We start from the raw sequence: 25,156 nt of genomic DNA on the forward strand, positions 1-25,156 counted from the left end.
AGCTAAATACATATTTTAAATCATATTTACATACAGCATTGTCACGATTGGTTCCACAACAGTCCTCCCTGCCCTAAACACACTCCTGAAAAAAAGTAAAGAGAAATAACGCTTACTGCTCCATTAATCCAAGAAGCATAATCACTACAAAGGAAAGCAGCAAGATTTGCAAGTTCTTCCACAGTCCCCAGGCGACCACAGGGAATTCTGTCAATCATATCTTTCTCAAACGCTCCAGTTGGGTCCATACGGCTAAAGGCACCCTTAGAAATTAAGAAAACAATTAGGTTGTGTTGAGTTTTTCAGTGCAACTCCTTTCCTACTTAAGAAAAAAAAATGTGTATAAAATGGCATGCTACCATGCAGCTTAACATCTTAGACTTTGTAAGTAAAAAATAATTTCACCAAGTTCTTCTTTAAAAAAAGTAGATCACTGGAAAATATAACCCTTTTAATCTTAGTTTCTTCTACGTAAAATGAGGATATATATCTTACTACCTCACAAAATTATTATAAGCCTCAAATAAAAAAATGTATATTAAAGTACTCTGAAATATGTATAAGTTTAGTGTAAAGGCAGTGGTATTACTAGCTTTTTATTTAGTAAACACAGAAAAGTGACTCATGGGAAATATTTAAGAAGAAATTTATTTTCTTCTTTCATCCCAAAATATTGGAAAAGGAAGAAAACAAGTATGTCGAAATTCAATTAGTTTCTAGAGAGAGAAAAACTGCAACTAAATTGGCCAATTTGCTTTCTGCCAATGATGTGAAGAACAGACCCAGATGAATTACTGATGTGCACTGATTAATAAAAACAACTGAATTTTTCTGTACTAGTGCCTTGAAATTTAGGTGACAGTTATTCTCAGTAACACAGGCATAAAACAGAACAAACACTCAGGGGACTCCATGAGAGACCTCTGGTTCTTCCCAGGAGGGTATAAAGCCCAGAGACAAGGTGTAGCAACTGGTCCCAATCCTGGTTCTAAAAAGTGCATGCTAGGGAGTTTCTACACTTCAGCTTTCTTTTAATCTCTTTAACAGTGAATACTTATTATTTGGGTACAACTCCTATCTCAGTGGCTTGACTATAAATTCCTTGCTGGTAAGCACTTTCTCAGAGATATTTCTGTATCTTTCTCAGTACCCTTGCATACAGAGGGCAGTCAGTAAATACATGTTAAATAAATTAAGTAAAAATGCAGGTGATTTTTCCCCCTAGATATGGGGGTCTTGGAGAGAAGCCTCTGTGTCTATAAGCTTCTTTTCAGGTATGCCTAGGACAGGGCCATCTTGAATCATGTGTTTTAAGGTATGTTTTTAAGGTTTTCTCCACTAATTTTATTAGACTGTTTAGTATTGACATGACAGATAAATAAGATAGTCCGTCAAGTTCCAGTCACTCAGGAAGTTTTTATTTCCATTTCCCATCCTTTAAACTGCTAAATAAACTAATATGGCCATTTCCAAGTTATTATCTAATACCCAGAGCTACCTATAATCCAAATATCCCTTAGTATTATTTTCCAATATGTTTACAGAACTGAAAAAAGTTACCAAATTTTGCCTGGGCTTTCAACATTACATCTGGTTAGCATTATAAATTCTTGCTTTAGGTGAAAACCAAGAGTGTGAGAGTGAAGTTATTCTGGGGTAATGAGAGAGCAGAGAAGCTGTGGACATTCTGAGCAACAGCTGTAACAACAATAGAGATAATTACAAGTTGAAATGAGTATCTGCAAGGATTATTACTTACAGGTGAAATCCATGCTGTCAGACGGATTTATAATCAGAGAGATGTGGGCGTTAGATGGCATGAATAATTGACTGAGAGTGAAAGGGAATAGGCATGAGTCAAGGAAAATGCTACCTATAGCAAGACTAAGCCTGTATAATAAATTACAAGAGCATCTCTTAAACTAAAAATATAGTTACATTTTCTTGATTTGAAAAAAATCAGGATGTCAGACAATGTAAGAGCCTTTAAAATGTAGTGAAAGTTGACAAATAGAGGACAGTAACAGACCACTGAAACAAATCAGACAAAGTGCCAAAACTGATGGCATAAAAGATCTCAAAAGATTAAGGCACTGAAATAGACATTATGAAGAAATTGCATAGCTGCTATATTCCTGCCTGCCCCTTTATTTCTTATATTTGATAATAAATAAAGGCAAAAGCCTTTTCCCTAGAACCAGGGCTCTAAACCCAGGCATCTACTGCCTATTCCCTAGAACCAGGGCTCTAAACCCAGGCATCTCTGGAAAGTCCTTTACATAACAACCAGAATATATTTATTAGTGTTTCATTATTTAATCATTCACAATGTAATGATAAGCAAAATACAACTTACTTTGGTTTTTATAGGCCCTGGTTGAATCACATTGAATCGCATACCATATTTACCCCATTCAGCCGCAAGAGATCTAAAAATTAAAATCAACAACATACATTCTGAGATATTAACTGTATATTAAAAATAGTAATAACCGAGACTCACTAGATGCTTACTACATGCCAGAGATTGCAACCCCAACAGGTAGGTACTATTATTGTTTCCTATGTTACAGATAATGTAACTTAGACACAGAGAGGTTACATTATTTTCTCTATGTCATATGGCCAATTTGTCAATCTCAAGAGTTCTGCTTCAGTCTGTACCCTTAGTCACTCTACTGTACAGCCTACTGTTTACATTTTAGTGTCCTTAACCACTATGCTATACCACCTACCATTTGTACATTAGAACATTAAGTCCAGAAAAAGAAAAAAAAACAACAAAAAAAAAGAACATTAAGTCCAATGTCAATATACATTTTTAGAGTATTCATTACTCACATAAAAACATGAGTGCTTCATGCCCTTCCCTCACATTTTCTGGAGTTTAGTCTTGTAGTTACAGAGCTCATTATCACTTTACTAATAGGCCTGTATGTTGGATTACAATGTCTGTAACATCACAAATGCTTTATTTGAGTAAAAGATTACATCGATTGAAAATATTAACCACATCCATGTCTAACTAGGCTTTAATATAATTGTTGAACTAAACTTGAAAGGAAATAGGAATCTAACAAAATCTTGCTTAATGTCCTAAAGCAAATTATAACACTAATAGAAAATAAAGAACTTCAAAGGAACTTGCTTTAAAAGCTTACTTGACAGATAGCTCTTTTCAAATCTAAATTTATTTTAAGAATTTACATTTATATGTATATTTGTGTGTATACAGTTATTATAATTTTTCTAAATGACAAGGTAGCTTAAAAGAATGCAAATGAGAAAGATATAATAATTTGAAAGAAAGAAGGAAAGAAAAAAAGCCAGATAAAGAGAGAAATGCCAGGATTAGGAAATATAAAGAAGCCAAGAATGAAGCTAATATCTCAATGTATTGAAGTGTGTGAAGTTCCATAAAACTGCAATAGTCACATCACAAATTTGAATCTACTCTATGACTCTATACAAAAAAAGGCAAGCCTAATCAGTTACACAATCCACAGTACCCATAAAGAAAGAACAAGCTAATTGCTCAGGAAAAGCACAATTGTTTCTAATATGAAAAATTGTTTAAGTCTTCCTAGACTTACAAAAGAAAAATTGTGGTATAACAATCTCCTTAAAACACTGTACCCTTGCAATACATAAAATGAGCTAAGTTCAAAGTTGATAAATGGGAACTTCTATACAGCAAAAGAAACAATCATCAGAGTGAACAAGTAACCTAAAGAATGGAAGAAAAGTTTTATAATCTATCCATCTGACAAAGGGCTAATATCCAGAATCTACAAAGAACTTAAACAAATTTACAAGAAAAAACAATCCCATCACAAGTGGGTGAAGGATATGAACAGACACTTCTCAAAAGAAGACATTTATGCAGCCAACAAACATATGAAAAAAAGCTCATCATCACTGATCATTAGAGAAATCCAAATCAAAATTACAATAAGATACCATCTCACACCAGTTAGAATGGCGATCATTAAAAAGTCAAGAAACAACAGATGCTGGTGAGGATGTGGAGAAACAGGAACTCTTTCACTCTGTTGGTGGGAATGTAAATTAGTTCAACCATTGTGGAAGACAGTGAGGTGATTCCTCAAAGATCTAGAACCAGAAATAATATTTGACTCAGCAATCCAATTAATAGGTATATACCCAAAGGATTATAAATCATTCTACTATAAAGTTACATGCACACATATGTTTACAGCAGCACTGTTCACAATAGCAAAGACTTGGAACCGACCCAAATGCCCATCAACAGATTAGATTTTTAAAAAATAGTGGCACATATACACCATGCAATACTATGCAGCCCTAAGAAAGGATGTGTTCATGTCCTTTGCAGGGACATGGATGAAACTGGAAACCATCATTCTCAGCAAACTAATACAGGAACAGAAAACCAAACACTGCATGTTCTCACTTATAAGTGGGAGTTGAACAATAAAAACAAATGAACACGGGGAGGGGACCATCACACACAAGGCCTGTCAAGGGCTGAGGGGTTAGGGGAGGAACAGCATTAGGAGAAATACCTAATGTAGATGATGGGTTAATGGGTGCAGCAAACCACCATGGCACATGTATACCTATGTAACAAACCTGCACATTCTGTACATGTATCCCAGAACTTAAAGTATAATTTTTTTTAAAAAAAATAGGCTAAGTTCTATGAAACTCACGTATCCATTAATATAGTCTTACAGCATCATTTCAAAGGCAAGTTCGGTAAAACCAGTTCTACAGAATAGGGTACAAGTAACCTAAGGATAGCCTATTAATCTGACTTAATCCATGAATGCATTTTAGTGAAATGGGTGGGCTGTATTTCTTGCAGACAAAACATACATAAAAATTGCTTCTCTGAGTGATGTTTTTGACAAAGTTCATTGCCATAGCTACTCTGGGCATTTATTTATAATGTATCTACTCTAAGTTGCTTCATGTCTTAATAGAATGACTGTACTGAGCAGAGTCTATACTATCCTATGAAAAACTGAGCAACCTGTTAAGAAAATCTGCCTAGAGGAAAAGCCATCCTCTCTCTACTCAGAGGTATGCCAGATACATTCGTTCAGTTGCTCATGCTCTTTCAACTATCATTAGGCTAGCTGATAAACTGAAGAACTATTGTAATTTGATAATGAATCCACCTCATACAGTTAGCTCTGCGTGTTTAAATGCTAAGAACAATATATTCAATATGTTAGCCATTATTATTCATTCAACAAATGTTTATCATACACTTGCTATGTGTCAAAATTATAAATATTGTTTAGCCTCAAATAAAATCAATCCCTGCTCTCAAAAGAGCAGTCTTTTCCTCTCAAGAGAGGTGGGCTTGGTTATATAATGAACTAGTTACTAGGCTAGGAATTCTGTGATGTGAGCCATACCTGCTTATAGGAAGAACCTAAGTGGGAGTGACAGGGAAGGCTTCTCTGAAGAGGTAACATTTGAGTTGGTGGGTGAAGTAATAGGAGTTTACTGCAAGAGGCAGAGGAAAGGAGAAGGAGATGAGAAATTAAGAAGGTAGGATTGTAATATGATTTGGCTCTGTGTCCCCACTCAAATCTCACCCTGAATTGTAATAATCCCCACATGTCAAGGGTGAGACCACGCAGAGACAACTGAGTGATGGAAGCAGTTTTTTCCATGCTGTTCTCGTGATAGTGAGTCAGTTCTCACAAGATCTAATAGTTTTATAAGGGGCCCCCTTCACCTGGCACTCATTCCCTTTCCTGCTGCCCTGTGAAGAGGAGCCTTCCACTGTAATTGTAAGTTTCCTGAGGCCTCCTTTGCCATGCATAACTGTGAGTCAATTAAACCTCTTTTCTTTATAAATTACCCAGTCTCAGAAACTTCTTCATAGCAGTGTGAGAACAGACTAACACAAATGGAGAAAGGAAAACAGCCAAGGCATATGGGTCAGTATGGGTAAAAGGCGAAGGCCCAAACAACATGCAGAATTTGGGAGCCTACAATGCCTTATTTAGTATGACTGTGTACTATAAAGTATAAGAGGAAGGTCAATGGGAACTCAAGCTGTAAAAGAAGGCACGTGTTTATTGAGCGTCTATTATATGCAGGAACACAAAGAAAAGCAGCACGAAATCAGTTCTTAAAGGACATGAGATGGAAAGTTTTAACAAGATAAAATAGTCCCAACAAAACAAATATTGACATTGTACAAATACTGCCAAAATAGTCAAGTTCTCATCCTTTATTTCCAACACCACCTGACCTTAAAAAATGGTAATTATCTCTATTCAGACTAAGATTCAGCTGTGAATAAATATTTCTAACTCAAACTAATGTGTATTTACTGATTTAAATATTTTAAAATGCACTGGGACTATTAAAAGAAGAGTACAATAATTCAGCTCAACAAGCATGGAGCACCACCTATGGACCATGCCCTTCTAGGTACTAAGGATGCAAACATATGGTCCCTTCTCTCACAAGACTCACACTCAAATTGGGACATCAGATTGCTTAATGTTATGAAAAAGCCAGCCATGCCCTGCTCTCTGCCTCTGCTATATTGGTATCTTATCTTCATTTTAGAATCTATTTATTAGAAGTTTGCCCTCTCACTAGATTGGATTAAACAAACTTTTAAGGCACAGAGAGAAGGGAATGATTAAAGAGAAAATATCCCGAAGGAAGTACACAAAACACCACAGAAAAATTCCAACAATATTAAGTCAGGCATAGATAAACGAAAATGTAGTGTAAGTTTAGGGAAATATGGAACAGTTCAATGTAAATTAAAGCATAAAAATAAATGGAATAGTAAAAAAATTTAAACTCAGCTGACAATGAGAACTGTTCTATTTCCTTCACTATCATATTCCTAGGACCAAGCACACATAAGGCATACAATAAATATTTACTGAATAAATAAATTAATTAACAATGGCCCGAGACAAGTCTGTTTAGAATGCCGTAGTGAGTTCTGGCTTTTATTCCAAAGAGTGACCGGAAATGATCTGAATTTTAGCTGGGGAATGTCATGAGCAGACTTACATGTTCTTAGAAAGATAATTCTAGTGAAAATGTGAATAAAAATACAGGGGAAAGAGACTGCTAGCAAAGAAATATGCCATGATTACAGTAAGCCACCCAAGCCACAAAATGATGAGAACCCCCATTATATCAAAGACAATGGAAAAGGTCAATGGAGAACAAATTCAAAAAGCAATCATGGCTGGGTATGGTGGCTCATGCCCAGCACTTTGAGAGGCTGAGGCAGGAGGAGTTCTTGAGGTAAGGAGTACTAAACTAGCCTGGGCAACATAACAAGACCTCATCTCTGCAAAAAAACTTTAAAAATTAGCCAGGTGCTATAGTCCCAGCTACTTGGGAGGCTAAGGCAGAAGGATAGCTTGAGTTTGGGAAATTAAGGCTGCAATGAGCTGTGATTGCACCACTGCACTCCAACTTGGGTAACAGAGTGAAGCCCTGTCCCCTCCAAAAAAAAAAAAAAAAAAGCAGTCATACTCTGCTGAGAAAATGCCACTGGACCTGGCAAGTGCTCATGGTCTGTGTTAGTACTATTAATCTTATACAGTATGTGCAATAAAAGAACAAAGATGTGCCAATGAGAGGGCTTAGGGATGGCACTGCTAAAGATCTATGAGAAAACAAAAAAAGCTACAGTCCTGTGGTGTCTAATACTTAGCCACTAGCCATATACAGCTATTAATTTTTTAAATTTAGTTTCTCTGTCACAGTGGCCACATTCCAAGGGTTCAGTATCTACGCGTGGCTATTGGATAGTGCATATTTACAGAACATTTCCATCACTGCAGAAAGTTCCAAAGGACAGTGCTGCTATAGATGAACAGGACTTATCTAGGAGATAAAATCTGTGTCTCAGGTGAATCCAAGTCTTTGTTTTACTTTTCTCTGGATGGAGACCAGAAAGCAGCAATTTAGTTCCCTGAGCCACCAAACTGTATTATTTATGTTCAGCAACAGAGTTGACAAGGAGGTACTTACTTGCTCATGGCTTCCACGCCTGCTTTGGCAGAAGCACTCGGTACTACAAAACCTGACCCAGTCTCAGCATATATAGTTGTAATAGCAAGAAATGCTGCTCCTGAAATTTTAAAAGGACACAGTTGATTAGCAATACAGCTATATCACTTCACATAAGGAAAACATGATTTATAAGAATGGGTTCTGATTCAAGAGGTCATAAAAAAACTGAAGTATTTTTTTAAAACTTCACTCACTCTAAAGTAATGAGAGAATAACCTAAGAAAATTGATATGTCTTGCTACTAATGTGATTTAGGATGGCTCGGTCTGCACTTACTTGGAATGTATGCTTGGCAAGTCAATACAAAAGCCCAAATCTCAGAGGCCTGCCCCTATTGCACCTTGTATAATTCAGGGTTAACAAGCTTTTATCTTTCCATACCTTAAAAATGTAACTCTGGGCAGGATTCCCATAACTAAGTACTACTTGAATAAGAATAAATCAGAATTAAAATTAAACTAGCATGGACTTCTGCCTCTAGACATAATGAACGTACCCTTCTGCTATAAACATCAAGAAACCTGAGTAAGATATATGCTACAATTATATACAGATACTGCACAGCAGGCAGGGAAGGACTGTGATCTCTGAAAGGAGAATGAATAAGCCCTAAGATACCCCAGATTTTTTTCTAAAGGTACTATAGATGGTAGGATGAGGAGGAGGAACCCAAGCAGAAAATGGCATTCACGCTGAGTTAAGAAGATAGAGATCAGTTTGGGAAGGTTGAGGAAACTAAGGTTTCTAAGAGCTCCTCCAAGGAGGAAAGTATGCAAAGATATTAATAGAACTCCAAAAAGCTGAATGGAGTCTCACTGAGGCTTTAGACAAATAATAAGCTGTACATGTTTAGTGTGAGATTCCATGAGGCCAGGCAAAGAACAACTACCAGGGAGCTCTAAGTGATACAATTCCCAGAGATCACACAGGGCTAGGAGACATGTGAGTTCTAAGCAGCTTCATTGAACATTGAAGACTTTTAGTAGAGAGCTCAGGAAAAAAAATGATAATAATAATGCCAGCCAGATGCAGCAGCTCACTCCTGTAATCCCAGCACTTTGGGAGGCCAAGGCGGGTGGATCATGAGGTCAGGCATTCAAAACCAGTCTGGCCAAGATGGTGAAACCCAGTCTCTTCTAAAAATATAAAAAATTGGCTGGGTGTAGTGGCACATGCCTGTAATCCCAGCTACTCAGGAGGCTGGGGCAGAGAATTGCTTAAACTGCAGGAGGCGGAGATTGCCATGATCAAGATCTTGCCACTGCACTCCAGCCTGGGCAACAGAGTGAGATTCCATCTCAAAAAAAAAAAAAAAAAAAAAAAAAACCTTTGTAGAAGAATTAAATTGGCCCAAAAAAGCAAAGGCTACTAAAGACTTGCTGAAATAAAGCTTTAAAATGACCCTTCACAATAACATAACATTCACAGCAAGCAATAAAAAAGTACTGCACATGAAAAGCACAGAAATCTCACCAGGAGAAAAATCATTAATAGGCCCAGAGAAGACAGAATTAACTGACAAATAGCCTTTTAAATGATATTACAAATATATTTAAAGATTTCACTGAAAATATTAGTATGATGAAAACAGTGAAAAATACAAAATAGAAACAAATACGACTCCTAAAGCAGAAAAATACAATATCTGAAATGAAAAATTGAACAAATAAGCTTAGCTGCAGAAGAAAAGATCCATGAATCTGAAGGCACAGCAATGTTAACTATCCAAAGTGAAGGACAAATGAGGAAAAAAATCTGAGGAGAAAAAACAGTAGAACCTCATTGCCTGCGGAACAGTATCGAGCATTCTAACAAACATATAATTGGAGTCACAGAGGAAGAAAATGTACTTGAAATAAGGACTAAAAGAATTCCAAATTTTGTAAAAACTATAACTTACAGATGCAGAAAGCTAAACTAATCCCAAGCAGGATAAACAGGAAAAAAAATATATCAAGACATTACCAAAATCAGTAATTGGGGGCCGGGCGCGGTGGCTCAAGCCTGTAATCCCAGCACTTTGGGAGGCCGAGGTGGGGGGATCACGAGGTCAAGAGATCGAGACCATCCTGGTCAACATGGTGAAACCCCGTCTCTACTAAAAATACAAAAAAATTAGCTGGGCATGGTGGTATGTGCCTGTAATCCCAGCTACTCAGGAGGCTGAGGCAGGAGAATTGCCTGAACCCAGGAGGCGGAGGTTGCGGTGAGCCGAGATCACGCCATTGCACTCCAGCCTGGGTAACAAGAGCAAAACTCCATCTCAAAAAAAAAAAAAATCAGTAATTGAAAACCAGTGATATATAGATTAATAGCAGCCAAATGTAAAAATAAACAATAAAAATACATAAACATAAATAAAAATTTTCATTGTATTCTGATCAGAAATAATGTAAGCTAGAAGACGATGGAGTTACATTTTTAAGGTACGGAAAGATAAAAGCTTGTTAATCCTGAATCTCATATCCATCAAAACTACCCTTCAAAAATAAAGGTGATATGAAGATGATATTATAGAGAAACTCATATCGCCAAAAGGAAAGATCAAAAATGGTAAATAGGTAAATATAAAATATTTTTTCTTGTTTTCTAAATTTCTTTTTAAAATGACTGACTGTATAAAAATCAAAAAATCAGAAAATTTGGGTAGCCCACTTCTTAGAATGAGATACTAGAAAGTGACACTGTTTACACAGTGGTCAATAGTGTCTAGGACACAGTAGCTTCTCAACTAATTGAATGAGGCCAGGCACAGTGGCTCACGCCTGTAATCACAGCACTTTGGGAGACCAAGGAGACAGACTGCCTGAGGTCAGGAGTTCAAGACCAGACTGGCCAACATGGTGAAACCCTGTCTCTACTAAAAATATGAAAATTAGCCAGGTGTGGTAGGGCGTGCCTGTAATCCCAGCTACTGAGGAGGCTGAGGCAGGAGGAATACTTGAACCCAGGAGGCAGAGGTTGCAGTAAGCTGAGACCACACCACTGCACTTCAGCCTGAGCAACAGAGCAAGACTATGTCTCAAAAAACAACAACAACAACAACAACTAACTTAATGAATGAATAAATGAAGGCTTAAAAGGCTTATCCTTAGTTCCTGAGAAATCAGTGAATTTTTTACTTCTTATTTAGTCCTAACATTGGATAAGACAATACTCTAAATTTAATATTTACAAAAGAATCAAAAAAGTTTACATCTTTTACATAACAGTAAATACTTTAAGAAAATTTAAATTTGAAGGACTACAAGGAAAGTGTTTTGAAGAATATTCAGATAAGTTTTTTCTCTGCTCCACATATTTAGTTTCTCTTTCTCTCAGCATTTTCCAGAGTAGAGAGAAAACTCAGCACATCCTGGGAAACATGGGGGTGTAGGAGGGGGCAGGAGTACCATTTTGAGGATAGGAAAAATAAGAATGGTTATGTTAGTCATTCTGGTAATTCCTTTTATATATCAAACAGCCTTTCAGATCACTGAAAATTACTTTGCTTCCAAAATCGTACTCTGTGAAAGAGGAGGGATGTAGAACATTAGTGGGCTCCATTACAGTACATTGACAAAACAGATGCTAACTGCAACATTCTTACAGCAAAATTACAAAAAAAAAAAAAAAAAAAAATGCTTTAAAAGTGACAAATACAAAGCAAATGCTCCAATGGAAAGTGCACTACCTTTCACCTAAGATTGAACAGATACGTTTTTCCAAGTGTGGGAAAGGAGTTAAGCCATCTAATTTAGATGCTGAAATGAAAGTTATTTTACTATTCTCTTTACCCCTTTAGGTTTTATTTTCTCAGCCCAGAAAATCTGGGGAGCCCACTTCTTAGAATGAGATACTGCTGCTTTTAATTCTCCTGAGTGTAAAAGGCAGGTAAAAATTGGAAACTGCACTGCTCCGATAGCATTAATGCCACAAGGTGAAACAATTAGCAGCTAGACTTCAAAAAAATGAAAAGTGGTGCTAAAGCTCAAAGTAAAGAATTCCTAGATCCCCAGGGTTAGTCACATATAGTTTCCTTCTTGTACAGAGCTTTGTAAAAGGTAAGTTTCTAACAGCTTAGAGCAGACAACAGAAATGAATCTATATTATTAATGAGGTTAAGAAAATAAAGAAGGGAAGCAATCAATGAAATAAATATTATGCTAGCCCATCTTTTATTTTGAAATGGAAAAAAATAAAAGAACATCAAAAATCACATTATCTATTTAAAAAAGCTAAGATATGTATAAGATTATGTTCTGATTTTAAAAGAAGATTCAAAAGCTCTAAAATCTGGTTTCAATACAATGAAAATTGAAAGAATCACTAAACAATTTTAGTTCCAATGACCAACAGAAGGGGAGTAGTATAGTATACAGACACCTGGGCTCAGAAACCGAGTCCACTATTTACTAGCTGTGTAGCTCTGAGACTTTGGGGAAGTCGCATCCCTGCACTGGACCCTAGTTTTATCACCTGTAAAACAGAAACGTAAGTCATGTCCAGCAAATGTCATTAGATTCTAAGAACTACTTGTTAATTCACTGCTGTTGTTGATTCCCCCTATTTCTCTTCTGCTCTTATGCAAAAAGTCTGCCATTTACTAGCTGTGTATTAATAATTTGGCAAGTTGTGTTAGGAAACATCACCAGAGTGGAAGGTAACTATATAAGCCAAGACTCCAACAGGCATCCCAGCCGCCTAGTTAAATGGACACATCCAAGACTTTGTTGAAGTCCTGTAGGTCAGGGCTGCTACACAGGCTGAGCAGTGCATACAGGTGCCATATCTAATGAAGCATCTTTTACCTTACAGATATTACATAATTATTTACTTATTTCAAAATTTACTGATTGTTCTGAGGGCTTCCTTTCTAACAAGGTAAGAAATATATATGGGCAGAATAACCCCACTTAAAGATGCTGATGCCCTAATTCCCAAGAACTGAATTTCTTATGTTACATGGCAAAATAACTTTGAAGATGTTAATAAAGAATACAGACTTAAGAGGAGGGCATTTCTGGGATCATCCAGGTGACACAGTCTAATCACACGAACCCTTAAAAACAGGTAAGTGTCTCTGGCTGTAGTCAGAAAGATTAATTTTAAGGAGCAGGCAAGAGAGATGTGGCAGAAGGGAAAGTCAGTCCCCAAGCATGAGTAAGACGTTATGGTATTGCTGACTCTGAGATGTACCAGTCCCTATGTAAAGATCAGAGAGATCCCTAGGAGATGAGGTGGCCCTGAGCTGACAGCAACCATGAAAATATATACTTTAGTACTACAAACACAAGAAACTTGATTCTTCCAACAACCTAAATGGGGGTGGGGGTGGGTGTGTGTGTGTGTGTGTGTGTGTGTGTGTGTGTGTGTGTATACATACATACATATATATATATAGACTCTTTCTAGAGCCTCCAAGACGTGAGCTCTGCTGGGTGATTCCTTGATATTCGCCCTATAAGATCTGAAGCAGAGAAACCGGACAAGAAACTCTGTGCATTACTTGTGAAAAGCAGATTTATAAAATTATAAGTGTATGATATATTAAGCTGTTAGGTTTGTGGTAATTTGTTGTTGTGGTCATGATGGGAGACTAGTATAGTATATTATATCAACTTTCCAACAAAGGGAAATAAAGCATTTTAAGAAATTTTTTTTTAAATCCTTGTTTAACTTTACCTATCTCCGAAGGACAAAGTCCACATCACTTGGCCTCATCTTCTATCCCTCCAGGCATTATATGTCACATATAAGCAACACTGAACTCCTTGTACTGATGAAATACACAACTGAGCTGTTGGTTGCAGTTCTAACTGTTCTACTATTATTGTTGGCAATTAATATTACTGACAATCACAGTAAGAAGACAAACTTCTCTGCCTTTTTGATGAAGGCACAGAGGATACCTGTCTCCCAGCCATTTTTCAATGACAGGCCATATGAAAATCTAAAAATCATTAATTCTCTAAGTTATTCAAAAAAGGACTATAACTTTTAAAAATTAGAATAACCCTATACAAATAATATTACTTACTAAGGAAACACTTTTCTCATTTAAACATTTAATATAAATACATCCCTCAAGTAGGTTGCTATTTTTAAGTTTAATTACAATAAGTGATATCAGGGCTCTGGTTTTTCTGGCCAATTTTAATTATGAGTCAAAGTCTGTTTCAGATACTTGGTGGTCCTCTTACAAAAGATGTGGTAAAAATACATTTATCTTGGGGGAAACTTAACATTTTCGTTCATAACTAACACTTACTGAATACTAGTCTGCGTCAGTAACTATTCTTAACACCTTACAGACATTAGCTCATATAATCATTACAGCAATCCTAGGAGGAAGGATTTATTATTAACATCATTTTACAGAAAAGACTGAGGCACAGCAAGGTAATCTATCCAAGTTGATAGGACAAATAAGTATTAACCAGGATTGGAACTAGGCAGTTAGGCTCTAGAGCCTGCACTCTTAACTACTATGTAACCACTACTGCACTGCCAAGAAATTTCTAATTATGTACTTAGAATAAATAATTCATTTTCAAAATTCCCAAATCACTTTACCTTTACTTTATCTTCAAGAAACACCAAAAGGTACACAGTTGCTCTAAGAAATTTAAACAGCCGGGCGCAGTGGCTCAAGCCTGTAATCCCAGCACTTTGGGAGGCCGAGGCGGGTGGATCACAAGGTCAAGAGATGGAGACCATCCTGGTCAACATGGTGAAACCCCGTCTCTACTAAAAATACAAAAAAAAAAATTAGCTGGGCATGGTGGTGTGTGCCTGTAATCCCAGCTACTCAGGAGGCTGAGGCAGGAGAATTGCCTGAACCCAGGAGGCGGAGGTTGCGGTGAGCGGAGATCACGCCATTGCACTCCAGCCTGGGTAACAAGAGCGAAACTCCATCTCAAAAAAAAAAAAAAAAAAAAAAGAAATTTAAACAGATATGGTAGAACTATTCTATCAAACAAGATGACTCTAGCAAAAAGTGATATTAAAGGGATACTAATACAGCCTTAATAAATTTCAACTGAAAACTAAAAGTGTTTTAAAATATTCCTTAGATGCACCCACTGTTCTAGAAAAAATAAAATTTCTGGGCACAATACAAAGAAATGTACTCATGTGGTCCTATTATACTTGAAGCAACATACACCTTGTATGCACACTACTGACAAATAAGAAAAGCCTTCTGCTATGCCCTAGTCTTCCCACTTCTGAAATAAGGTGCATTGGCTTCAATTCCAGTTGATCATATCAATGAGTGGTCATCTTTTACCTCTAACAGTAAAGTTGAAGGGCATAATTGAAAGAAGTGTTAAGCATGTACTCAACTCGCCTTCCTTTTGTAGGTCTCCAAAATGTTTCACTGCATAAACAAAGCACCACCTTTGTGTGCAGTGCTGAGTTAGGAAACGGTGGAAAAGGAAGGGAAAGGCTTTGTAGGTGGGGCAGAAGTAATGCACGTTGATGGATAAAAGAATTTCTAATGGATGGAAATTTGATGGAATAGGAGACTTACAACATGAAACAATAACCACGTGTAGCATGTTTTTAAGTGCTAAAGCTGGGGACCCCAACACCCAGGCCCCATAATGGTCCATGGCCAGTTAGGAACCAGGCCACACAGCAGGAGGTGAGCAGTGGGCAAGCCAGCATTACTGCCTGAGCTCCACCTCCTGTCATATCAGCAGTGGCATTAGATTCTAATAGAAATGCAAACCCTATAGCGAACTGCACATGCAAGGTATCTAGCTTGCACACTCCTTATGACAATCTAACACCTGACGATCTGAGGTGAAACAGTTTCATCCCAAAACCACAGTCTGTGAAAATTTTTTTACAGACCCTTCCCTGGTCTGTGAAAAAACAGTCTTCTATGAAAATGCTCCCTGGTGCCAAAAAAGCTGGGGACCACTATGCTAAAGTGTGCATGCTAGCCTCTGAACTGGTAATCCTTCACTGAGGAGTGGACTAGAGCTGAGAATGGAGACTCTATGGCTCAGGGAAAGAATGATTCTAACTGGAGCATGTGTAACGGAGCAGTCAAACAGGGGCTGTTACAGAGAGACGTGAGACTGGAGAGGCCGAGGGTGCTGCGTTACAGAAGACAAGGAAGAGTAACTGGCCAAGCACAGTATCTACGGGTTTGAAAAAAGAACGTTTTCAAATTTATTCTTGTGTTTACAGTTCGCACGTCAGAAACTCCCAAAGAACAGCAAGATGTTTAAAAATCTTGTGTTTTCTGACAATTTAATTGAACTGCGAAAACAATATAGGGTATTTTACTTAGTTCAATGCTTCCAAGGCCTCTGGCCTTGAAAACTGTTTCTTCTTCTCTATTGACTAATATTGTCCTTTTTTTCTATTCTTTCTTCAGTTGGTGATTTACATTTATTCTCTTCCTCTATCACAAGGCTGCTGGTAAGATTATTTCAGACATAATTCCTATAATACACATCCAATCCACAATTTGTTTTATAAACATTCCTTCATTACTTCCTTTTTTCCTCTTTATTTTACAGGATTAATCTGCCTAGATAGTTGCTTTCACTTCACTCTTTCCCCAACGCAAGCTCTATATAGTTCAAGCTTCCTTGGGTCGCTTCTAATTCTTAGTCTTAAATTCCCTGAAGTTCTTAAAGTTATTTCTATCAAGTCTTTATATTAGTTGGGCTATCAGATGCCCATTCACATGTAAGAAAAAACACATGTACATTTGTAAAGCAATTTGTATTTTTCATGAGGCTTCTACACCTAACATCTTGTTCTGTTACTAAATATTGGAATAGTAATTTATTATCAAGTCGATTTTATAGATGGAAAAGCTGAGTAATAATAAAATGTTGTAACTCACTAACTGTCCAAGAATAAGGTGTAAACTAAGTGACTGACCATAACTAGAACAAAATGTCACAGTTCTTTCTTTTTCTTAACTAGACCACTTAAAACAACTAATTTTTTTAATTATGTCAATTGTGAATTTTAATAGTGATAGTTAACACTTAGTTAATTAATAAGTCATAGTTTCTCATTGTAAATGTGAGTATTTAAAAATTCACTTCCTATATTAAAAAAAGATTGTACCTCAGTTTCTACCCATGTCTATAAATGGGAATTGAAGAGCACTTGCTTTGCAAGGTCACTGCACAAGTGTTAAATGAGTTAATAAGTATTTAGCACTTAGAACAAAGCCTGATACAAAATAAGCACTCAATAAATGTTAGATGTGAAAGAAAAAAAAAAAGGGAAGCGTTTTATAAGAAAAAAAGAAAGGAAGGAAAGAAGGAAGTAAAAATAAGTGAAAATTTGGTTAAAATTAGGTCATGTCTTTATAAATAATATTTCACTTTTTTGCTTGTTCTTTATTCCAACACCTGTTACATCATGTATCTTTATTTAATACAGAACTTGTAGCAATCACTATAGAATTCTCATATGTTCTTAGGTAGAAGGAATTCTAGCTTTCTAGTATAAAGTAATCCATGTGATTCAACCTCAAAGCTAGTCCAAAATCAAGTACATCTGAGTAGGCTGTCATATATTTTTTCAACAATATATGCAAGAAAATAAAAAATAAAAATTAGTTTTCTGTAGATGGAATCAAAATTTATTTTTAAGACAGTAATAGATATGACAACATTTTAACTTGAATGTTAAGTAATTTAAGGTTCTTTTAAAAAAATCCTAATATGAAGACTATTACACTGTTTCAAACACTTACATGTCTTTGATGAGGACACAAGAGGCATTTGTTGGATTCACGTTAAATTATGTTAAACTATCAATTTCACAACGCAAGGCCGTAGCCAACATATGACCTGTTTGACAAAGCTGCCAGAGCAGGTGCAAAGAATGAGGTAACATCTGCATATAAACTTCCCTCAAATCCTAATCACTAAACTAAACAAGCATAGAAGCTAAGACGCTCAATAAAAGCTAACACATGGAAACTGACAAAATGAGCACTAAGAAAATTTCAGCAAAACAAATCCAGCAATATGTAACCAGGATAATATAGCATAACCAAGCAAGATTCAGCCTAGGAATGCAATGGTGTTTAATATTCAAAAATTAATTAATATAATTTGCCATATTAACAGGCTGAAAATATGACCATCTCAATAAATATAGAAATATAGAAAGAATTAATAAATTCAATACCTATTCATGATTTTTTAAAAAGCTATCAAGCAAACTAGATATAGAAGAAAACTTCCTAATACTGATAAAGGGTATTTATGAAAACTTACAGGTAACTCATAATTAATAGTGACAATCTAAGTGCTTTCCTCCTAGCATCAGGAGAAAATGTATTTGATTCATTCTTAATACGAGGGAAAACAGGATCTTAGTTTTTACCACTGCTATTCAATATTTTACTGAAGATCCCATCCAGTAAAGTAAGGCAAGAAAGAAAATAAAAGGCTTACCAATTGGGAAGAAAAATACAAAAACGTCTTTTTCTCACTAACAGTATTATCAATGTATAAAATCTAAAGAAATCTAACAACAACAACAACAAAAAAGCTGTAATAACCATTTAGTGAGTTTAGCAAGCTCCTAGGGGAAACATCAATACACAAAACTCATCCATTGTTATTTCTAAATACTACAAGAAAACAACTAGAAAATATCATTTGGAAAACAGTGCCATTTTCAATAACACCAAAAATTAAAATATTTTGGGAGAAGTTTAACAAAACATGTACAATGCCTGTGTAGATACTGCTAGTAGAAATTAAAGAAGACCTAAATAAATGGTGAGAGGTACCATATTGAGAGATTAGAAGACATGATATTGTAAAAAATGTCAATTCTCCCAAGATAACCTACAAATTTAACACAAACCTGGTCAAAATCACAATAGTTAAAAAAAAAAAAAAACTATCAAGTCAATTCTAAAATTCATATGAAAATGCAAAGAACACAGAAGACCCAAAACAATTTTCAAAAGAAATAAAGTTGGAGGAAACATACTATCTCATTTCAGGTTAATATCAAGCTAAAGTAATGAATACATATAATATATAAAACATACAATATATGTAAAAGTAAACAAGCCCATATATTATGTGTTCATATATATATTATGAAGATAAAATAATGATAGACATACAGATCAATGGAACAGAATAGTGAGTTCAGAAACTGACTCATATATATATATACACACACGTATATACATATACATATATACATATACCTGAAAAGACACAGTAAAAATACAGTATAAAAGATTAAAAGTGGTACACTTGCATGTGGCACATGTTGTATATGTTCAATGATTTTCAACAATAGTCTGGGGCAGTTTGATGAGGAAAAGAATGAATACAGTAAGCAAAAAAATTAAGCTCAACCTTTACCCAATACCATATGCACACATTAATTTAAAATTATTGTCTCCCCTAAATAGTAAGAGGGAAACCTATGAAACTACCAAAAAGAAAACAATGGAGAAATTACCTGTGACCTTGTGTTAGGCAAAGATTTCTCAGATAGAAAAAGCATAGAAAAAATATTTTAACAATTCAACTTTTAAAAAAGACAAAAGATTTGAACAGACATTTCATCAAAAATATATATTAATGACAAATAAGCACATGAAACGATGCTCAGCATCATTTGTCACTATGAAAATGTAAGTTAACACCACAAATGAAAAACCACTACACAAACCTAGAAAGGCTGACGTTTAAAAAGCTTAACTATAGCAAGCATTTGGCAAGGATGTGGAGCAACTCCAACTTACACACTGCTATCGGGAATGCTATTGGCAATACAGTACAGCCGGTTTAGAAAACAGTTTGGAAACTTAATCCAAATTTGAAATTTCTTCTGCTCATCAAAAGATACTGTTAAGGAAATGAAATGACAAACCATAGGCTGGGAGGAAATATTCTGAATACACACTATATCTGACAAAGTAATCAGTAGAGAATATATAAAGAATTTCTACAAATGAATAATAGACAAAATAATCCAATAAGAAATGGGCTAAGGATTTAAATAGATAGTGACTGGAAGGTAGCGAAGGAGAATCTTTGAGGGTAATGGAAATGTTTTGTCTTGATTGGGGTATGTGTGTCTAAGTTTGTAAGTTTATTGAAACATAAATTTGTACACATTTAAGATCTCTGCATTTCACTATATGTAGATTTTACCTCAATTTTAGCAAACTATTATAAAAATAATATGTTAAAATTATATTATAGTAAGTAGACATAGTAACTCATGCCTGCAATCCTAGTACATTGGGAGGCCAAGATAAGATTTCTTGAGGCCAGGAGTTCAAAACCAGCCTAGTCAACGTAGAGAAACCCCATCTCTAATTTTTTTTTTTCAAAAGAGGTTGTATTATGGCATTGATTTACCTGTTACATCTTTTAAAAATCTACCTGTATTTAGGTTTATACTTGAGTTTTGTACTTTTTTCATACTATATACTAGTATGAAAGAGCTTTGTAAGTTCTAAAACACTATAATGGTACATAAGTATTTCTGCTATGGACTAAATGTGTATGCCTCCTGAGAATTCAGATGCTGAAACTCTGTATTAGCACATTTTCATGCAGCTGATGGACATACCTGAGAGTGGGCAATTCACAAAAGAAAGAGGTTTAATTGCACTTACAGCTCCACATGGGTGGGACGGTTTCACAATCATGGTGGAAGAAAAGGAGCAAGTCACATCTTACGTGGATGGTGGCAGGCAAAAAAAGAGCTTATGCAGAGAAACTACTGTTTTTTAAAACCATCTGATCTCATAAGACCCATTCACTTTCATGAGAAGAGCACAGGAAAGACCCACCCCCGTGATTCAATCATTTCCCACAGGGTCCCTCCCACAACATGTGGGAATTATGGGAGCTACAAGATGAGATGTGGGTGGGGACATAGAACCAAACTATATCAAACCTTAATCCTTAATGTGCTAGTATTTGGAAGTGAGACTTTTGGGAGGTAATTTGTACTGGATTAGGTCATGAGGGTGGTGCCCCATAGTAGGATTAATGCTTTTATAGAAAGATAAGAAGATATGAGATCCCTAGCTACGTGGAGACATCAAAGAAAGGCCATCTAAGGACGCAAGGAACAGAGCCCTCACCAAAAATCTGACCATGTCTGTTGCTTACACCACCCAGTCTGTGGTAATTTGTTATAGCAGTCCAAACTGAGACAATTATTTATGGCTGGGCATTGTGGTTCATGCCTGTAATCCCAGCACTTTGGAGAAGCCAAGGCAGGAGGATCACTTGAGATCAGGAGTTCGAGATCAACCTGGCCAACAAAGCAAAACCCCATCTCTATTAAAAATACAAAAATTAGTCAGGCATGGTGGCATATGCCTATAATCTAGTCAAGAAGTGGAAGAATCACTTGAACCCAGGAGGTCGAGGTGGCAGTGAGCTGAGATCACAACAGAAGGAGACTCCGTCTCAAAAAAAAAAAAAAGACAATTATTAAAGTCACTTCAACAAAATAATTTTCTTTTCTGTCCTAAAATTACTTCTTGTGAGGTTTAGGAAGTACTTTTTTTCCCTAACAATCTAGGATTTGATGGAAAAATTCAATATTTATCCTATCCATATCTTCCATGCTCAGACTCTTAAAACTCTGTATTAGTCTCTCAGTCTTCTGTGATTGCAAGGTCTCTCAATTTTTTAATAAAATTGGGTAGTGTTCTCCATACTACTATTTTTTTTTTCATTTTTGTACATTAGATTCTAGTGAGGAATGAACCTCACCATGATACTTTCAATATCCTTCCCAATAAGGACGACCTATTTATTTTTTGACCTTTGTAGCTGTGAGAGTTCACTCAGCTAATGTCTTTGGAAATTTCTTAAATCTTTGGTTTATTTATAATTGTCCATTTTGCATCAGTGCCGCCTGACAAATTCTAGTTTCTCTGCCTTTCCTAGGGCCACTGCACTCTTGATCCTCAGCCATCTGCAGTCCCCTCCGAGTCACCACCAGTTCCTCTCCACAGCAAGTAAGCTTCTGTCTTCCAGCTTCTGGTACCTTTGTCTTCTCTGCTCTGACTTTGTAGATATCTCACCTTGGCTGACTTCCTAGATGCCATCATCTAACCTACTTCTGATCACAGATTACCACAGACTGCTGGCCCCTGAGCTGACTTCCAGGTTTTACACACACTAACACACTTGAATTCCTTGACTGCCGATGCAGTACCAGAACAAATCCTTTAACCATGTACTCCCCTCAGCCCAGTGGTCCAAGTTCTCCGAAGTGTGATTTTATAGCATCAATAACTGACAGGAATCTTGGAAGAATAAAAACTGGCTTCCATCTTTTAAAAAGATATCTAATCTATTTTTAATGACGCCCATAGAATTTTAATCCAATGTGATGAACGAAAATAGATCAGAGTCTATGTTAAAATGAAAGACAATAATGAGGAAAGAAGAGAGAGTCAGACAGAAATCGAGGGTCACAGACATGAATGAGGGAAGAAATAAGAGACAATGAGGTAAAGAAGGACAAATAAATGAAAGAGACTGAGATGAAGAAACAGAGAACCAAAAATGAGGAGTTGACAGAGGCAGAGCAGTAGAGAATGAAATTGAGACATGAGCAAGGGGTAGAGAAAAAGAAAATCAGACAGGGGCAGAGACACAGGAGAGATACAGAGACCAAGGTTCCCTGGGCAGAGACGGGAAGAGAGAGGAGTCACACTCTTCCCTTTCTCCCTTCCCACTCATCAATCTTCCTGCCCCTCCATAAAAAAAAAAAAAAAAAAAAATCAAACACTTATCATCCAAACTCCAAATATAAATCATATCCTCTATGCTGTCATGGAAATGTGTAAGCAGGAACTTCCATCTCAATAACCGCATAGAGAAAGGATAGAAGCTATTAGTGTGCATATGTATGCACACACATGCACAATCACACACACACACAAGAGCTAGTGCCTCTGTAGCATCCCACTGTCTGCTCCTACATCCTATCTCAAGCAGGTGCTAGGATCACCTGTGCTGCACAAAAGAAGAAACTGAATCTCATAAGGCAAAGGTTTCTGAACCACAGGGAGGAACCTGGCCAGCTCCATTCCTTCCTTCCTCCCCACAACCCTCAAAGGACATCCTCTGAGGAGCATGAGAACTCTGCTTCATTTTCCTTGTTCGGAATACTCTCCACCTGTGCTGGGAAAATACCCCATCTTTCAAGTTCCCCAAATTATTCAGGGACAGTCTTGTCCTTCTCAGTGCTTTCAGCATGACAATAGGGCCTGCTATACAAAAGTCATTAGTAAGTGTCTGTTAAGTGAATAAACGTATGCTGGTTCTAGATACATATGAATGTACACATACATACATTGAATATGTTTACCATTCATACACATATGAACTTTTATAAAGAAATTCATTCATATACTAACAAAAATGTTCTCCTAGTAAGTTCCCTCTAAATCTATTTTCCCTCCAGTGTTCTTATTCTCAGTGATATCATCATTACCCAAACTCTTCACCCCATCTGAAAACACTCTCATTGAAGCAGTAAGGCCTGTTAATCTTATCTTCTAAATGTCTCCTACTTTATTTCCCATCCAATCAATCACAAGCTAAAAGAAAAAGCAAATCCTCCTGAATGGCTTTCCTGCTATTGTCCACCTTGTTGTCAATAACCTTTCCAATCAAGTCACATTCTTTGTTCTGCCTTCAATGGAAATCCATACAAAAATACTTCCCATTTCTTTCAGAATTAACATTAAACTCCTTATTCTGCTATTTAGAACTTCCAATTACACTCTAAACCACCTTCCCAAAGTCATTCCCTACTCCTTTCCCCATCTCTAATGACATCAAGTTTTTCATCATTCCCTTATGTACTTATGTACCTCCTCTCCACCAAGCCTCCAGCCACAGGCATTCATGTGTCCTTTCCCTCCTCCTTCTCCACATCTATATCTTTAAACTTTCGGCTTAAATTGCATCTTGTTCCTCAATCTGATCACTGACCCTAGGGAGAGTTAGTCATTCCTGTCTCTGGATTGCCAGTGCACTTGAAACATATTATTTATTACTGCTCAAATCATAACACATGACAATTATTTAACTATCATTTTTCTCCATTACATTGTGAGTTATACAAGTGTAGACTGTCTCATTGACTCTTAAAGTATCACAGAGCTTAGCATAGAACCTTGCACACATAGGAGACAAATATGAGAAAAGCAAATAAACATACCTTTCTGTGCTTTAATTAGTTGTTTTCCAATTTCTAGTGTCATGAAAGCTGTGCCATTTAGAACTATGTCAGTTATGGTTTTCCAAGCATTAGGAGAAAGTCTTTCAGTAGGAGAAATAAAATTTCCTGCTGCATTGTTGATTACAATCTAATAAATGAACAAGGCAAGTTACAGAAACTTTTAGATGAGGAAAAACATTTTCCGTGCAGGGTTTTTGTTTCTGAAATGTATTAATATAAATAATACAATAAAGTGGAAGTTCGTAGTTAACTTCAAAACAATACCATGAGATTTGGTAGTCTGAGTCTGTGAAAATCTCCTTTGTGAGGTACCAAATTTCAGAATCCTAAGCCATCTTTAAATTAGGATAGACTCCCTTTGTTAAGAAAATTAAGGCTGCGTACAGTGGCTTATGCCTGTTATCCTAGCACTTTGGGAGGAATTCAAGACAAGCCTGGGTAACAAAGCAAGACCTCATTTCTACAAAAATTTTGTTTTAAAAATTAGCACAGTGTGGTGGTGCATTCCGGTACTCCCAGCTACTTTGGAGGCTGAGGTGGGAGGATCACTGGAGCCCAGGAGGTCAAGGCTCCACTGAGCCGTGATTGTGCCAGTTGCATTCCAAACTGGGTGACAGAGCAAGACCCTGTCTCTAAATAATTAAATAAATAAATAAAATTTTAAAAGTTAAAAAAAAAAAGAAAATACAGATTAAACATATTTACAATGTGACCACATTTAATTTCAAGAAATCTCAAGAAATGCCTTTTTGTTTCTTGTGTCATTTTAGTTTAACTTAACCAATGGAACTTGTGGTTGATGATCTATTTACCATCAATAAAGATTCTGCCTAGTTCTACAGGAGATTCAATGTTTTTGGTCTCTCTGAAA

The 25,156-nt window shown here is 36.3% G+C and overlaps 1 protein-coding gene across 9 annotated transcripts in view; it reads right to left on the reverse strand.

Annotated features, from left to right (window-relative positions):
• Positions 1 to 25,156, reverse strand: part of DECR1 (2,4-dienoyl-CoA reductase 1) — a 54,736-nt gene that overhangs the window by 14,216 nt on the left and 15,364 nt on the right. For 5 of the 9 annotated variants that reach the window (XR_012514076.1, XR_012514075.1, XR_012514073.1 and 2 more), the window contains exons 5-8: positions 24,265 to 24,412; positions 8,017 to 8,116; positions 2,357 to 2,429; positions 117 to 263 (exon numbers count right to left, since the gene is read on the reverse strand). Coding sequence is in view for 4 of the 9 variants with exons in the window: in XM_003940513.4 (XP_003940562.1) it covers positions 117 to 263; positions 2,357 to 2,429; positions 8,017 to 8,116; positions 24,265 to 24,412 (468 nt within the window). In the remaining 5 variants the exon portion in view is untranslated. Of the gene's footprint in view, positions 1 to 34; positions 1,699 to 2,356; positions 2,430 to 8,016; positions 8,117 to 24,264; positions 24,413 to 25,156 lie in introns of those variants that run through there. The other 4 variants (XR_012514077.1, XM_074386887.1, XM_074386889.1 and 1 more) reach the window with 3 other exon arrangements.

The sequence above is a fragment of the Saimiri boliviensis genome, chromosome 15 (assembly GCF_048565385.1).
Source record: "Saimiri boliviensis isolate mSaiBol1 chromosome 15, mSaiBol1.pri, whole genome shotgun sequence".
In the NCBI taxonomy this organism is placed as follows: domain Eukaryota; kingdom Metazoa; phylum Chordata; class Mammalia; order Primates; family Cebidae; genus Saimiri; species Saimiri boliviensis.